The 17,577-nt window shown below is 45.1% G+C and overlaps 2 protein-coding genes and 1 non-coding gene across 3 annotated transcripts; all 3 read right to left on the reverse strand.

Annotated features, from left to right (window-relative positions):
- Window positions 1-816: 816 nt before the first annotated feature.
- Window positions 817-4,590, reverse strand: LOC127768842 (proline transporter 1). The gene is made up of 8 exons (XM_052294496.1): window positions 4,443-4,590; window positions 3,670-3,853; window positions 2,960-3,184; window positions 2,545-2,639; window positions 2,159-2,348; window positions 1,924-2,048; window positions 1,631-1,846; window positions 817-1,491 (listed from the first exon to the last, which is right to left on the reverse strand). Exons 1-8 carry the CDS (start codon window positions 4,446-4,448, stop codon window positions 1,111-1,113), a joined length of 1,422 nt encoding a protein of 473 aa, XP_052150456.1. The 5' UTR covers window positions 4,449-4,590; the 3' UTR covers window positions 817-1,110.
- Window positions 4,591-9,776: 5,186 nt separating this feature from the next.
- LOC127769085 (small nucleolar RNA Z247) lies at window positions 9,777-9,915 on the reverse strand. The gene has a single exon (XR_008016655.1). It is a non-coding gene; the product is annotated as a small nucleolar RNA Z247 (small nucleolar RNA).
- Window positions 9,916-15,128: 5,213 nt separating this feature from the next.
- On the reverse strand, window positions 15,129-16,341 carry LOC127768362 (uncharacterized). Its single transcript, XM_052293920.1, has one exon. The coding sequence runs from the start codon at window positions 16,246-16,248 to the stop codon at window positions 15,403-15,405; it is 846 nt and encodes a 281-aa protein (XP_052149880.1). The 5' UTR covers window positions 16,249-16,341; the 3' UTR covers window positions 15,129-15,402.
- Between the last annotated feature and the right edge of the window lie 1,236 nt (window positions 16,342-17,577).

Consider the following 17,577-nt stretch of genomic DNA (forward strand, 5'->3'; position numbering starts at 1 on the left):
TAAGCAAACCAAAGAAAAGCTCTAGAGTGATCTATTTATACTCTTCATCATTAGAAGCTAAAAATAGCTGTAAGTATGTTGAATTTTTAAAGTTTGATTTCAAAGAATATTTTTTAGTTAGATTTATTACTTGTCTTTTTAGCAATTAAGTTAAGAGCGCGGGCAATGAAAGTGACAAAAATGCTACAAAATTAATTCTAAAATTTAGAAACTGATTATAATCATAATTAGTGATTATTTTTTACATGATGCGGACCATCCACTAAAATTAGGATATGGAGTGGTTTTGGAAGAATTGTAGATTTTTCTTGAAATACCGTCACAGAGGCATTTAAGCCCTGTTTAGTTCCACGCAAAAAAAACTCTTCACCCTGACACATCGAATGTCTAGACACATGCATGAAGTATTAAATATAGAAAAAAAACACATGCATGAAGTATTAAATATAGAAAAAAAACCTAATTATACAGATTGCGTGTAAATTGCGAGACGAATCTTTTCAACCTAATTGCTCCATGATTTGAAAATGTGGTACCACAGTTGCTAATGACGGATTAATTAGGCTTAATAAATCCGTCTCGCAATTTACAGGTGGAATCTTTAACTTGTTTTGTTATTAGACTACGTTTAATACTTCAAATGTGTGTCCATATATCCGATGTGACACACAACAACTTTTCACCGCTAAACTAAACAGAGCCTAATTTGTAAACAAAAAGAAAAATTGTTTAGTGCCAAATTCTCCGAATTAAGATTAAAATTCACAAAATTAAAAGGTGGTTTTATCTATGTCTATATCTAAGGACAGTTTGATGTTGCTGAGATCAAACTATTAGAGCACTTGAATAATATTCATCCTGCATGCCTGCAGACAAAAATCTCCGCAAACAGAGGTAGCAGTACAGTTCTTAAAAAGTGAACCATAGCGGTACGTTTTGAGGCAAACATCTTGCACCTCAAACAACCAAATCTGGACAACATTTTAGCCAAATTACTTATTGCAATCTCCATCATTCTATCGACCTACATGCATCCCCTAACCAAAAAAATAAAAAAGAAGAGGACGAATTTACAGCTGATCCAGGGCTGCATGCTTGCACTTTCCAGCCTCACATATCAGCAAACAAATGGTATGTACTGTAGTCGACCGTGATTAGTCTCACCGCAGCAACCGCAGCTGCGACGGACAAGCAGCTGAAGCCAACAACGTTCAGCCAGTGCCAGCATTTCCTGAAGATGGACATCTTGTTCTGCTTCACCGTGAGGTACATGTGATTTGCAAGAACGAATGTCAGGGGAAAGGTGCTGAGTGCACCCGTCAGGCTCATGAAGTCGCCAAGGAAGGGGAGCATCGCGGCCACCAAGGTGTTGACGGTCAGGTAGCCTCCTCTGACACCCACTCTGAACATTATGTTGTGGATTGCAAAAGGACCACCATGTCCACTGCCGAATCTTGTGTCCAAGAATTCGTACATTGGGCTTGCAAATATCTGGCATATATAGAAAACGACCTCATGTTACTTCATTGAGTGTCAATTTGATTATAAACAAATCAAATTGAAAAAGAAATAACCATTACTAATTGACAATAATGTAGCTTGGACTAGATATATAGTAAGGTGGACATACATGTAATGCTATGACAGTCTGAAGAAACGCCGATAAATTTGCCACAGTTTTTATCCAAATTGGTCCCTTCACACTATTCAGTAGATAGCTTGATGTTGAGGACCCGTACGCCCAATACCCCATAAAGGTAACAGCATAAAGAGGCAACGAACCAACAGTGAACTGGAACCATAGAGCCTTCTCCATATTCTTGACCACAGGAGGCCTTATGGTTGCCTGCAATATATAATACACATAAGGTAATATCATGGTAAATAAACTAGTCACTGGCCATATGTACTAAACTGACTAACTTGAATTTCTGGGAGCATTCCAGTGTTGTAAGCGAACACAAGGTTTGCTACAGCACCTATCGTAGTGAAGATTCTATCTGAATGTGATCCGGGAATAGTATAATCCTTTGCAGGTGTGGTAATCCCTTCAAAAGAAAACCAGTAATGAAATTTTTGTACGAGTAGCTTGTTATGCCAACAAATGGAAATGCACAAGAAATTAAGGACAGATGAACAAGGAACCAAAGTATAATACCATCTCTAAGCGACATGACAAATGCTATCATTATATAGATGAGACTGAAAACTGTTGATAATCCCAACCAAATCCTGAGAGCAGACAGATAAGGGATTCCAAAGGCAAAAAGAGCACAGACAAACCCAGATAATGCTATGCAGTAGGGTAGCTTTAGAACTCCATCGTCCCTAAATAATACATATATTGCCTGCAGAAAGGAAGTTCACAAATGAGTCCAGGAGGGAAAAAGATTTCCCAGTGAAATTCAACATGTGTATTCCCAAAAAGAAAAAAAAATTCTAAACTTAGATACTGAGATAATGAATAGAAGGGCCCAACTCTTGTTATGAAATAACACGGCATTTCACCATAAGAAGAGTTGGGTGATGGTGATTGCTCTGTACCTTCAGGGCTTGACCAGCTAAAATGATAAGGCCAGTGTTGATCATGAATAGATTAACATATTGCAGAGCCCATGTAAGCGAATACATTTTTCTACCTGAAATAAAGGTAATTCAGTCATACTGCAAAAGCAAAATTACCATTTTTTTATTAATAAACAAAACCCAGAGCAAGTTTTTCATAACCAATTCAAATAGTATGAAATACAAAAAATATGGTGTGAGGAGAATGATTAAGAAACATGCACAGTTAAAGAAAAAAAAGGAAAGAAATTCAAATAGTATGAAATACAAAAAATATGGTGTGAGGGGAATGATTAAGAAACATGCACAGTTAAAGAAAAAAAAAGGAAAGAGAATGAAACTATGCCTTATCGAATATTTGCCAAATGAGGGAACTGAGTGTATTAATATTTACCATATATGTGCCCAGCAAGATCTCTGTATCTGATATGGCGTTTGCCACCAACTTCATGAAGGTGAGCAAGAAGAGCATTTGCATACATGGATATTGCAGCAGCTAGAATCAAGCCACATGTCCCACCAATCCAGCCTAAAGGGACCATGATTGATGCAGAATATCCCAGAACATATGCACTATTCACCCCGGTTGTCAGAATGAATCCAACTTGATACCAGGGATCTGAAAGTGAAAAAAAAAGTGTTTCGTAAGTCAATCAATAATCATACGCACCACATAAGGTCAATGTTTTTTTTAAGCCAAAATGACAACCCATGGTCTGTGGCTCTGCATCAAGTTTATATTTTCAGAGGGAACAGCTAAAAGCAGTAAGAAGAGCCACAACTGAAAATTGTAAGAAATTAAAGACAAAAGGAAATTGCTTCATGTTCCAGCTCTTTTAATGAATTAGGCCTCAAGATGATGAATATGAATCAGATCTTCTTTTTCTTTACCTATCTGTGGCAAAGGAACAACCAGTGTCTATTTGTCCGATAGGTTATGAGGACAAAAGAAAGGAGAAATATATGCAGGCGCCGTGGTGTTCAACTAGGAGGCTAGGAAGACTTAAGGATCGCAATTATGAAAAGAAAGGAGAGAACACATCACACGATCATTCATAAGACATTCGCCTAGACATTAACAAAGAACGGTTGATGAAAAATTACCAATGCTAATCTGGTGCGCCGTATCCTCGGAGACCTGGACAGTGTCAGATTTATCGTCGGCCATCTTGCAGGACAGCAGTGGCACAGTCTCCCTCTCCTCCTCCCCGTCAGCTCCCAAAGAGGAAGATGGGGCAGAGGAGTGGAAGAGCGCGGCTCTCTGGTTCTCCTCGTCGAGCTGGTGCTGCTGCTTAGTGCAAATAGGCATATATATAAATAAACAGGAGCACCCCCACAAAAGTAGCATCAAATCAATTGCCTTGCAATTACACTTTTGCAAGTTCTTTTCTTCCCTGTCCTTTCCACACACATTTATTACGAAAAATACAAATAATTAACTGATGACAACTTATTTTTCCTAATACAAATTGGAGGAATGTCCTTTCCACACACACACTTATTACGAAAAATACAAATAATTAACTGATGACAACTTATTTTTCCTAATACAGATTGGAGGAAAAGAATCAACTGGTGACATCTTTTTCTTCCCTGTTAGTTCCATATCTATGTATTAAATGCGATCAACTGATGACAAATTATTTTTCCTAATACAGATTGGAGGAAAAGAATCTGACAACTTTTTCTTCCATGTTAGTTCCATATCTATGTAGTAAATGCGATCGATTGATGACAGAGACTAGAGACCGTCCATACCGTATATCATATCAAACTGATGAGGCATAATGGCACATGAAACGCATGGTATGCTTGTGAGCGAGAGAGAGATTAATAATTAATAATAAAGGAAGAAAAAATTTGGAAAGAAACCTCACATCCATCGACAGTGGAGGGGACCTTCCTTACGATGCGATGCTGCGTCGAGTCGCTCCCTCCAAATATCAGAGATTCGATGGAGGAGGGAATCTGGAGGGATAGAGATAGAGATAGAGAGATAGATAGAGAGCTCCGGCAAGCGGGCGGCTCGGCTCGTTCGTTGACTCCCCTCCCCCACGACCACGACCACCGGGCGCCGCCGGTGGGAGGGGGGGGGGACCCCCGCCGGAATCCGCAGATTGGGAGAAGGGGTCGGCGTCGGCGTCGGCGTCGGCGGCGGCGGAGGAAGGCGGTTGCGTGGGGAGGGGAGAGGAGTGGCGTGGCGGGGGAATCGGAGGGACCCACACCCCGTGCCATATAGGTAGGATAGGCAGTAGTGAGGTTGTTGCGGCGCGCGTGCGGGTGGTGGTGGTGGTGGTGGTGGTGGAGTGTGTGGGTAGGGGAGGGGGAGCAGCGCCGCGGCGTGCGGGAGAAATTGGCGGCGATGCCGGAGATTTTCCCGTCTTTCCCGTTAGGATCCGATCCCCCTCCCCCCGCGATAAGTCCCGGGCCGAGCCATCCGTTCGACCGTTCGGCATGCGTTCCGTCTGGATGTTTGTATGTTTCTGCTTGTTGGTGGGATTATCTGCGAGGGATTCCAGGCAGCGGGTATGGTTTTTCGTATAATCAAAAGTTTATTTAAATCGTTTAATTTTTTTATTTATGTTCTGAAATGACGTGATTATATAGAATTAAGAAAATACACTATGAGTTTAAACTCATAGCTTCTCCAGATTTTTTAAAAACTAGTTATCAAATGGTTGTTTCTTATAACCTTAAGTTACAATAATAAAACCTAAACAGAGAATACAAGTCACAAACATCTTTATGTTCTTTTTTTTATTAAATATATTTTTATTATCTTCGTCTAAAAATATAATAACCTAAGTAGCCATGTCACATTTTAAAAATAGTTTAGGTGGTTAAGTGATCCAATAAAATAGTTGGAGAAAGTAAATTGGATTTTTTTTAGAAAAAATATCTTCTTTTCGTTTCATAAAAGCAAAAACATGACCGGAGGAAATACCTTTTACGCTAGTTTGCAAAAAAAAAAAAAAGAGAAATATCTTTTATGCTTTCAGTTAGCGTGCACGTGAAATCGTTGTCGGCGCAGGAAAAAAAAAGTCGCTGAATTTTATTATTGTTTGCCCTTTATGCGTCACTTTCATTTAACATATAAGCGGTGCAAGTTGTTTGTATGGTTGTCTTGTGAGGAAAAAGACCGAGATATCCATGATTCGGATGACGGGGGTGCCTGTAGTATTTCAGAGACGTCACTGTCAGAATACTTGCAAAAGAATAATGGTATTGATGAAATGTGGTAAAATGACGATAAAATTTGGAATCGAATATAAGTTCTTGTATATACGCTAGTCGTATTTTTCCAAAAAAAAAGTATATAACATTTAGAGATGTATAAAGATAGTATTATGATCTAAATTAGAGTTTATATAAACCTACCGAGACTCAATACATAAATCAACATTCACAAACATATGTTTTCTTATCCAGGAACATTCATCAAGATAACTGCCACCAGGAGTAGCATTCTCCTCGGGCAACCAATTTTTATTTTGTTTGTCTTTTGTCAAGGATAGACAATGGTATATCGTAGACCTCACCCATGACCCTGATCACTCACTAGCCACCTTGACTTACAAGCATCACTTTCTTTGGTCTTATAGACATCACAACATTTTTCAAACTAAGTATATTTAAGCTAGAGGCCTTCAATTTAATCATGCGTTTGATGACCGGTGGCTAGCCCATCTCACCTCTTCCTTATTATCCCATGCAACACCCTTCACTAATCCCTCACTTCCTCTACCTAGTGCACCGACTTTGCCTCTATTTTCGACCATCATTAGCTACCTCTAAAGGGGAAGGACCCCTATTCGTTTGGAGAAAATGGACATTTAGCCACTTTCAAAACATGGTTTCGCTAGAATACCATTTCGAAAACGCGTTTCGCTAAAATGCCAATATGAAACGCGCACTCACCGCCACTTTGCCATTTTTGCCATTTTGTGCATTTTCGAAATCATTTTTTTCTCCTTCACCGGATGATGAGACGAAATTGCCTTCCTCGTGAGCGCGGCAAGCAGGGGACAAAATACCATGGCCTCGCTAGCGCATTGAGTGGCGGTGGCGGCGGTAGCTATGGTCTTCTCCCAACTCGGTCGCCCCATCTCACTCTCCACCCTACTACCGACCATATCGAGAGAACAAGCATGGGCTGCCTCTTTGGTCTCAATCCCATCGCCAGCCGAGATGAAGACGATGATCATATTCATCACCAAGCCACGGTCGTCCTTATCCCTTTTGCGTTCCATACTCAATTCATCTTGCAGAACAAACTTTCTTTTGACGCCATCGCGTTTGATCCATTGTAGCAACGGGAACACCGCCGTGCCATCGTCGTCCTGGAGCGTTGCCGCTTCGGCATCGTCGACGTCCGGCCATCCTCGTCCATCCCGGAGCAAGCCACCGCGCCATCAGCTCCTTCTTGAGGTCCTCTTCAAAACCCCTCAAGAACCGAGAAGAATGGAGCATCGAGGAGGGAGATCGACATCGTCTTCTCCAACTTCGGCCGCCAGCGTCAATCTTCGATTCTCTCCGCTCCGGTGACCCCCTCGTCGATTCTTTGCACATGCACCATCCCTGGGACCTAACCAACCTCATGGATGCACATGCATGGCTTCATATCGAATGGAATGAGTTGGCATCGTCTCGCCGAAGCTCGAAGCCGCTGCTGAGACGTTTTCTTCATCGCTGCCATCAACCAAGCCCCATGGCCTTTGCTCGGCCTCGCCCTGTCCCACACCATCGTCGCCAACTTGTTCCGCCGCATCCGACAGGTCGATGCCCTCATCAGCAACGACGACGACCACCTCGCCGCACTCGACCATATCCGCCGGCGGCACAAAACGAAGAAGGAGAGAAAGAAAGAGAAGAGATGGACTTGCCATTGGCCCCAAGGGCATTTCCGTCTAATCACCACAAAGAAGAGGCAAAATGATTTCGGAATTAAGAGAAAATAAGAAAATGGCAATCCGGCGAGTTGCGCGGCCTTGATATTGGCATTTTATCGAATCACGTTTTGAATATGGCATTCTAGCAAAACCGTGTTTTGAAGATGGCTAAATGTCCATTTTCTCATTGGTTTGCCCTCTGTGGTGATATGCTCCTTGGGGTCATTGACTAACCTATAATATTCTTTGTGTCTTCATTGGTCGTTGCCGGTTAACCTCTATATCGAACATGTTTTATATGTAGCTCGAAAGATATTAGAATAGGACAGATTAATTTGTAACTTCTTTTATTTATCCTAATATCCCTTTTGTATTTTAAAATCTTGTATTTGGGCTTGTTCAAACCTTATGCAAGACTGGGCCTATAAAAACCTAAGCCAAAAATGTACAGCTGAGCCTGCCCTAGGGTGTTGCTAATTGGCGCGCACACGGCGCCGCCTCCCCGCGTGGTTTCTTTTTTCTTTCCTTTTTTCCACGATTTTTTTCTTTCCTTTTTACTTTTTTTTCTAATAATTTTTGTAATCTTTAGCACACGTATTTTCAAATATTTTGAGTTGAAAGTTTTAAATCTTGACTTGAAAATTTTTAAATCTTTAACTTAAAAATTTTCAAATCTGGACTTGAAAGTTTTCAAATCTTGAGTTGAAAGTTTTCAAATTTAAGTTCAAAGTTTTCAAAATTTTTAATTTTCAAATCTTCACTAAAAACTTTTCAAATCTGGACTTGAAAATTTTCAAATCTCGAGTTGAAAGTTTTCAATTATGAATATTGCTATAGCCAAGAAAAACACACTGTTTTGAGCGAAACTAAAGTTTGCGATTATTATAGGGTCGAAGATTCGGCCAACACGCACATCCAAAGGTTCTCAAGGAGGAGTAATTTGGTTTTTGATTCAAGAGACACTCTAAAGGCGTCGAGTACTGTATAACTTTACTTGGTGTGCGATTAATAAGATAAGTAGCTGTAAGGAAAGCCTCATCCCAAAACTTGAGAGGCATGGAAGCATGAGCAAGTAAGGAGAGACCAACTTCAACAATGTGTCTATGTTTACGTTCTGCGGAACCGTTCTGTTGGTGAGCATAGGGACAAGAGACATGATGAGTGATCCCAATTTTAGTAAAAATGGCATTAAGTTTTTCATACTCTCCTCCTAATCAGATTGCATAGCAATAATTTTGCGATTAAATAGTCTTTCAACAAGTTGTTGAAACTCAGAGAATTTCTGAAGAACTTCAGACTTCTTTTTAAGCAAATAGATCCAAGTAAATTTACTAAAATCATCTATAAAACTAACATAATATTTTCTGCCACCAAAAGAATTAGGAGCAGGACCCCAAACATCTGAGAAAACAAGTTCTAGGGGATGACTAAACACACTGAAAGACTTAGGATAGGGAAGTTGATGACTCTTAGCCTTTTGACAAGCATCACACACACCTAACTCATTAAGATCTCCTAAACATGGGAGATTATTATTGTTCACAACTCTCTGAACTATAGAAAAAGACGGATGACCCAAACGACTATGCCACTTGGAAATAGTGGGTTTGATGACTCCGAGGACTTGCTTGGACGAAGATGACGACGATTTTGGTATGGGATAGAGACCGTTGCGGCAAGGCCCTCTAAGAAGAAGATTCCTCGTTACCTGATCCTTGATGGCAAAGAAACGAGAATGAACTTCAACAAAGGCATGATTATCAAGGGCTAAGCGATGAGCAAAAAGTAAATTTTTCTTGGCTTTGGGAACATGAAGGATGTTTTTCAAGTATATATTGCGAGTAGGGGTACAAATAACAGAATGACCAATATGTTTAATGTCCATACCTGCACCACTTGCCGTATATATCTGATCCTTGCCATTATACTTCTTCCGAGTCGTCAATTTGTCCAATTCTCCAGTGATATGATCCGTGGCTCCAGTGTCCACGTACCAATTTGTGTCTACACCATATGAGGCTGCAACAGCTATCTTATTTTCAGGCACAAAATTCTCATCATACTTGTACCAACAATCAGCGACAACATGCCCCGTTTTGCCACATAGATGGCACACAGGACGTGGTTTGCCACCCCGGTCTCCATTGTTGTTGCCGCGGCCACCACGTCCACCTCCATTGTTGCTGCACCCGCCGTTGTTGTTGCCGCCGCTGCGCCCGCCGCGATTGAAGGGAGTGTATCCACCGCCCTTTCCGCCACCGCGCCTGGCCGCGTTGACGGACGAAGCCTGATGTGCAGCCACATGACGAAGCTTCTGCCTGGACTCGAAGCTCAGGAGTTGAGAGTAGCACTCGGCAAGGGAGACAGCCTCCGACTTGCCGACGAGAAAGGAGACGACCGGTTCGTAGTCGTCGTCGAGGCCAGCCAGGACGTAGGAAATGAGTTCTTCGTCATCAAGCGGCTTGCCGGCAGATGCCATCTCGTCGGCGAGGACTTTCATCTTACTGATGTAATCAGAGACACTGAGATCGCCCTTGAGGGTCGTCGCGAACGCCAGCCGCGTGTTCAAAGCACGCGCACGTGATTGGGAAGACAACATCTCCGTGATGGCCTTCCATACTTGTGCGGTAGATTCCATACTGATGACTTGGGTGAGGATCTCTTTGGAAAGTGTGGAAAGAAGGAAACCCAGCACCTGTTGGTCCGCCGTTATCCACGTCTCGAACGCCGGGTTCGACGCCTTGACGGTCGCTTCTCCATCTTTGGCGTCGATCACAGCCGGCGGGGCCTGTGTCGCGCCTGTCAAGTACCCTTCCATGCGGGCACCGCGGATCACCGGGAGGATTTGCGCCTTCCACAGAAGGAAGTTCGTCCGGGTGAGCTTCTCTGCGACCGCCTGACCGGAAAAAGGACTCCCGGCGCTGCTGGAGGAACTCGCCATCGCCAGATTGATCTGTTTGTGGCTAGTATGGCTCTGATACCATATAAAACTTTTAGGAAGCGTTATCACCTCTGTACGAGGCCGCACGTATATATTGATCAGTGTTGGAAACAACCTCCAACGTGGTTTTACAGATATAACAGAATTACATCTCAATCCAAGCTAACCCCAAGATTATCTCTAACTTCTATTCTGTTATCACATGCATTATCACATGCACACATTATCTCTAACTCTAACAGGGAGGAGAGCAAAGCGGCGGTGAGGGAAGCAAGGCGGCGACGACGCGGGAGCAGGGGAGGGGCATCGACGGCAGCGAAAGGGGCTTGGCGGCCGTGGGGGGAGCAAGACGACAGGAGGAGAGCAAGGTGGCAGCGGGGAGGAGAGCAAGGCGGTGACGCGGGAGCAGGGGAGGGGCGTCGGCGGCGGCGAGAGGAGCTTGGCGGCCGCAGGGGGGCAAGACGGCGACGTGGCGGCCCCACCAAGTCCTCCGCCCTTCTCCCCGATGGCCACCAGCAGAAGAGGAGGGAGCAGCGTGCGGCGGCGTTAGTGGGAGAGGAGGGAGCGGCGCCACCACTTTCACCAGCGCCCACAGCGACAGCTTGCCGGGGCCGCTCGCCGTGGCGACGACTACCACCGTGGATGCGGCGGCGCAAGAAGCTACGCCTCTCCAAGGAGCAATCCGTGTCGGTGATGAGAGAGAGAGAGATAGATGCGGCGGCGGTGGCGGCAGTGCAGATGGATGCGGCACTGGCGAGCTTAGGGCAGAGAAAGAGAAAGAGGGGAGTGGAGGGGAACAGCGGCGGTGAGTCACCATGGCAGCCGTCGTGCTCCTCCGGCCAGCACGGCTCCAACCCCTCTCTCTACATGTCCTCATCGGTGCGGACGTCGGAGTTTTTTTGTGGCGGCGGCACGCGGGTACTAAACTACAGCCGGCGACGATGAGCTTTTCCGGGTGGAAGCCATCGACGATATCGCGCTAGCGCGGGCGGCGGCGAAGCACGGCTAGTGTACCGAGGCGACGGAGTCAGCAGTGGCAAAACAGCCGACGACGGGCGGCGTTGTGCCACGGCGGCGACAACGATGATGCTGACGGTGGCGTTGCCTCCAACCGGCTACCGGACCTCCTTCTCTCCCCTCCCCCCGGCGGCCTCCTCCCCACATCGCCGCCCGTCGCCAGCCTGAGAAAAGTGAGAGAAAGGGAGAAGAGGGAAATAAGATGGAAGAGATGAGGTGGCACCCTGAAATGTGGGGCCCACGCTGACTCAGCCGCCACGTACGTCAAATCGGGCGTCAAAACCACCAAGGGACCTCGAGTGACCGTTTTATATAGTTAAGGGACCCCGCATATCTGGTTTTGCGGTTCGAGGATGTTTTTGTATCTCACTGACAAGTTGAGGGACCTTCGGTGTACTTTTTCCTCCTTTTATTTCAGGCTATCAGACCACAAAATGGAGGCCCATGCCCAGCCTGGTGCGTATGTGGGCCGAGCCAGGTTTTGTTTGAACAGGCTTAATCGTGTTGAAAATGTTCTTTTAAGACTCAACACATGAATGTTATTTATTTTTCTATACCATTTATCTTATTTAAAAAATTACATGAATGTTATTTATTTTTCTATACCATCTTGTATTATTAAATATACTTTAATCATGATTTATATTTTTTATATTCATAATAAATTTTTATTAAACCGTAAGTTCATAAGTTATGTAAAAAATTCAAAAAATCCATATACTTAAAAGTGGAGTTAGTACTAATATTTTGTGTGCTCGAGGTTAAGCTGTTAGATAAGACTGGCGATGCATAGGCTCCCTTAGAAAAGGAGAACTTGTGAGATGAACCGCAGAATGATCAGTGGACGAGTTAATTTGCAGGTTTTGGGGAGTGACTGATCGATGCTATGTCTGGCTCGCTGCAGATTTCGTATATATGTGGACATGATTTCACCGAGCACAGTAAACGAACGGCTCTCGATAGCTCGATATCCATGACTAAATCGTGCCCTGATTTGTATCCGTGACATCACTTCACACTCCAGAGTGAACTGTCACCTTAATTCCAGCCTTAATGTTTGATATCGCCATGGCCGGCCCGGCCGTACGTACGTGTAGATTTATCATCCGAAGCTTCTTTAGGTAGCTGACTCGATCCATGTCATATCTAACATGTCGCTCTCATCGAACAAAACAGTCTTGTGTATAACACTGCAAACAAGCCTGAAACCTGCATTACATGGCATGTGCACTGTGCACAAAGAAAATGCATGTACACTACACCTCTACCCCTAAAAAACTCAATCATCTGTCCCATAAAAAACCTAATCCAAATTAAAACTTAGGATTAGAATGGGGGATTAGGTTTTTTTAATAGGACATAAGGAGTACACTATACTCTATCACAAATTAACGACGTACATAAGCAAACTAATTAACATATATGATGCGCTTGTATTATATATAACCTGTACATCTATATGCAATACAAATATATAAGAGCCTCACTCCGGTGCTTTCTACTTATAGTAGAAAATAATCCGAGCCGTTGATCGTATATAATCGTAGGGTTGAGATCTAATTCTACTACCACCACTCTTAGTGGTAGTAGAAACGTGGAGGGGTATATTTGTCCATAGATAATAATTCATGGAAGAGTATTATCGTAAATTATTATTCAGTAACTCTAAACCTTCGCCATTCTCAAGTGCCTGACCCCATCCATCATCGACTTCGTCGCTTGTCCATCTCCCTCTCCGCCTCCATCATCTCCAGCGCGATCGACATCTCCTCCCCCTCCGGCGACCAAGGGTGGCCCTTCTCCTCTTCGCCAAGCCGCTGAAGGTCCTTGCCCACGGCGGACGACTAGTCCTGCCATGTAGCTTTGACCAAGACAGAGGAGATCGCCGGGCAATTGGACGGCGGACGAAGTTCGACGGGTTCCGGCGAACGGCGGCGAGGTAGGAGGAATGGGCAGCTGGGAATGAACGAGTGTAGTATGGGGATGTGGTGGACGGCTCGGATTGGCTAAGAAATGAGCTATGGCAGCCGGCGACGTGCGGTGGCGGAGCTCGAGTGAGGCGGTGGCATTTGGTCGCCGCCGGCGACCGTACGAGCGGCTAAGGGACTTGGGAATGAGGTGTTTGGATGCTACATGAATAGGGACTGTGCATGACTTCACAAGCTGCCGCGGAGCTAATGCAAATGCTTTTGCATAAACACGACAGTAGACCAGGCCAGGGAGTTTGCAGCAAAGAGTGAATCAAGATGTTCTAAGCCCCCATTAGTAGACATTGTCCTATGACTGAAAAAAAAATCAATTTAGTGGCAATTGAGGGCTTAGCTACCCCCATATGAGCACAAGAAAGGAATCATGTAGCGATGATTCAGAGCGCCAGAATATGACAGAATGCAGTTAGATGTTTCGATGGTATGAAATATAAAACAAATCCTGAATTACAGCTCTGACTGAAATGCAATTTACATATGGGCAAAACTCTGATAGTGAAAAATCTCATTTAAGCAGTTTATCAGATTTTTTCAGTCTCACTCTTTCAGGAGCAAAACAACTTGTTTACTGATCCAGGAGCAGGATGACATATTTCAGTTCAAATTGCCTGGACTCATCTCACCCCATCACAGTTGCACACAAAAAAAATGCACAACACACTGACATGGTCAACACATTGACATTACTAGTAGTCCATCACTATTCACCTTTTCTTTTTTACTTAAACCATTACTGAACAATGAATATATTGGGACAGTCACAAGATCCAATAAACATCAGTATCTCAAAGCTCGTCAATTAGTCAATGAAGTATTCGACACACCATACAACTGAATATTACAAGCAGAATGAACTGGGCAGGCCTTCTTGTTGTCACGGAGCCACTTCACGATGTTGCAATCCTCGTGGAAGTCATGCCCGCAGGAGAGCGTGCGGACAGTCGCCGGCCACCATCCTGAGCTAGTAGATCGGGCATGCCGCATGCATCGTTCAGTGTCCGATCCAGTGTCCTGACGCAGCCGCGAGCACGGATGTGCTGAAACCTCTGAGCATTGCGGTCTATCAGGTTCGCCGGCGACGCCTTCCACGGCAGCACGCAGCGAGCGACACTGTTGCATATTCTGCATCTCATGCCGTGCTCGCGGTTGAGGAGGTGCTCGCCGATGCAAGCCACAAGACTCGGGCACGCACGGAGGGGGACTGGGGATACGGCGCCGGAATGTATCGCAGTTGCCTCCCAAGTGGCCGCAGCCCACACAATCGGAGCAACACGGAATGGAGATCACTACTCGCCGGCGGAATGGATTGAATACTCCAAAGTGGGCGCTGCCAAGAACCTCAGGTCTTGCGCAGGGGCTCCGGCGGAATCGGACGCGCGCGGAAGGCCACTCGCAGCGGACAGAAGGCCACGACGGCGAACCAGGATGCCGGCGTGGAATACAAGAAAGGAGGAGGAACGGATAGACAGGTGAGAGGTGGGAGGAGGGGACGCCTGAGGGTTTCGCCGCACCACACCACGGCGTGCCGGGAGGAGTAGCGATAAGCAACGTGCGTCGGGCGAGATGCGGTGCTTTTCGTCGGACCTGATGCGATCAAGCCAAGACCGACCGAGACAGAGAAAATAGATCCTGCCAAAATTGCCCCTAATATATATTAGGAGATTACTAATCTACCCTTTAAAATGAACGGCTGAGATTAATTCTACTTGTAGTATAATACTCCAAGTAGAAAGCACCGGAGCATTGCTCAATATATAATAGTTGCATGCTATTATATGAACATATATACTAGAAGGTGGATCATATCCAAGAAGAAATAGTAGGAGACTGAACAAACTACACATGTACATAACTTTTTCCAATAGATATATGTGGTAGAAAATTTTAGAGGGGCTCGAAAGACTCTCATAATCCTATTGTCAGTAGTGGAGACTCGATCCCTCGCCGCCTCACGGCAGATCCGCCACTATGATGGAGGTGTAGCTGTGAGTGAGTGAGTGAGTCAGACACCGGCTTCCTGCAGGATCTGCAGCCTCATCTCTCGGTTGAACCGGGTGATGAACTCCTCCACCTTCCTGTTCAGCTCCTCGTCGCTCAGCTGCCAGTACTGCTTGCCGCCGCCGCCGCCTGTCGTCGTCGCCGGCGCCGGCATGCCCCACGGCACTACTTTCCCTTCGTCTTCCTCGCCAAACGACGCAGAGTCACCGCCGTCGTCGTAATCGTCGTCGTTGTTGGAGGTGACAATCGCAAGCTCCTCTGACGATGACGAGGGGAGGCTCTTGTTCGTCGTCGTGGTTTTGTCGCTTGCTGCTTCGTCTTCGTCGTCGTCTCCTTTGACAGCCTCTCCGTGGGTTTCGCCGTCGGTTGCTGCTTCTTGTGGTTGCTGATCTGGCCGTTCACCCTCGGTTGCGACATCGTCGGAGGCGATGAACGCCGGCGGGTTGTCGGAGGAGGGCGTCGCCGACGATGTCACCGCCGGCGCCGACGGCAGCTCGTTGATCTCATCGTCGTTTCGTACGGCCACCGGCGCTGCTGCGGGGAGCTGATCATCACCCGCTGCAGGAGGAGGAGCAGCAGGGACGACGGCGGCGGCGAGGAGGGCCGGTTCGTCAACGTCGTCGTGGCCGTGGGACGACGACGACGAAGTTGTTATTGGCGCGGCGGCGGCGGAGTCGGCGGCGGCGATGATGGCGATGATGCAGTTGGAGAGAAGGAACCAGAAGGTGGTGTCCCTGGCGAGCGCGGCCGGCGGGAGGCGGAGCAGCGACGCGTAGAGGATGGGCAGCAGCGACATCACCAGCGCCGACGACACGGACGCCACCTTCCTCTTCTGCTGCTGCTGCCGCATCTTCTTCTTCTTGAGCTTGGTCTCTAATGGCGTTTATGACCGACTGATCGGTGTGTGCGAGAGCTTGGCTGTGGCGATCTCATCTCGTCTGCCTGCCTCTGCGCTTTTTATAGCTGCTTGTAGTAGCTAGCAAGGCTGATTGATACGTGTTCGAGAATGATGGTTTGTGCTGTGGCGTGGGCGCGAGTGGTTAATAATGATTGGCGCGTGAGTGCATCTGTGTACTCTAGAGAGTCCTAGTAACACAAGTACGTTGGCACGTTCCAGCTACGCACTGTGGCAGCCATGTTTTGCCGGGAGGAAGAGGGCAGGGCAGCTAGGGTGGGGCGCGCCTGCGTGCCGAGCAACGCGCGGGTGCTCAGGCGCTAGCCAGCCGGTAGGTCACGGCCGGAGCATACCTACCCAAACATACAAAGTAATATACTCCGTCGTGAGGTGAGCGTAGTTCAACTGGTTAGAGTTTTTATGGTGGAACGAATCCACTCGAATTTTTAAGTTGTAGACTGACACGGGTGCTCGCATCTATAACTAATTATTATTTTAGTGATAGACCATGTGCCCGTCAACAACGAGACACCCGTGCTGACTTCATTAATCTAGAAAAAATATATATACTCCCTCTGTCCCAAAATGGATGACATTGTTGACTTTTTATATAAAATTTGACCATTCATCTTATTTAAAAAAATTATATAAATATTATTTATTTTGTTCTGACTTGTTTTATCATCAAAGAAATATTTTTCTAATAAGATCAATGATCAAATGTTACGTGAACATAGCTTCTTCTTCTTCTTGTATAAATCGATAGAATTATATATACCAGGATTGCTGAAAAATCAACAAATAAGATATATACAGCTACATCCTATTGTGATAAGACAACAGTGCATAGAAAAAGAACAACGCTATTAAATTGCATGGCAACACTGTAGATATAACAAGGGTTCACTTTTTCCTTTTTGGCCTTTGTATCGGGCAGTGCCGATATGACAAAATTTCAGAAATTTCGGTCCAAAATTTAGAACAAAATTTAGTCAATTTTGAGCAATATTACCAAAATTCATGAAAAATTAAAAAAATGAAAAATTTTGGCCAAAATAATATCATATCGGAAGGATCCGAAATTTTAGTCCAAAATGTCAAACCCTGGATATAATTTTGCTGTCTCCTTTTATAAGTTTCAGTAAATGCAAAGCATATGGTTGTGGAATTTATTGTTAGTGTACTATATATTTCTACTCCGGATGATCCTAATTGTATAGCTAGTAATAATATCTGGGATTCCTGTAACTAATTGTGTTGCTAGTAATATATATCTGCAATTCC

This window comes from Oryza glaberrima, chromosome 3 (assembly GCF_000147395.1).
Source record: "Oryza glaberrima chromosome 3, OglaRS2, whole genome shotgun sequence".
Lineage (NCBI taxonomy): Eukaryota > Viridiplantae > Streptophyta > Magnoliopsida > Poales > Poaceae > Oryza > Oryza glaberrima.

Coding starts and splice junctions, on each gene's coding strand:
- LOC127768842 (XM_052294496.1), bottom strand. Junction 3,185..3,669: donor GGCGCACCAGATTAGCATTG/GTAATTTTTCAT, acceptor TTTCACTTTCAG/ATCCCTGGTATCAAGTTGGA. Junction 2,049..2,158: donor TGTCATGTCGCTTAGAGATG/GTATTATACTTT, acceptor TTTCTTTTGAAG/GGATTACCACACCTGCAAAG.
- LOC127768362 (XM_052293920.1), bottom strand. CDS start 16,248: ATGCGGCAGCAGCAGCAGAAGAGGAAGGTGGCGTCCGTGTCGTCGGCG.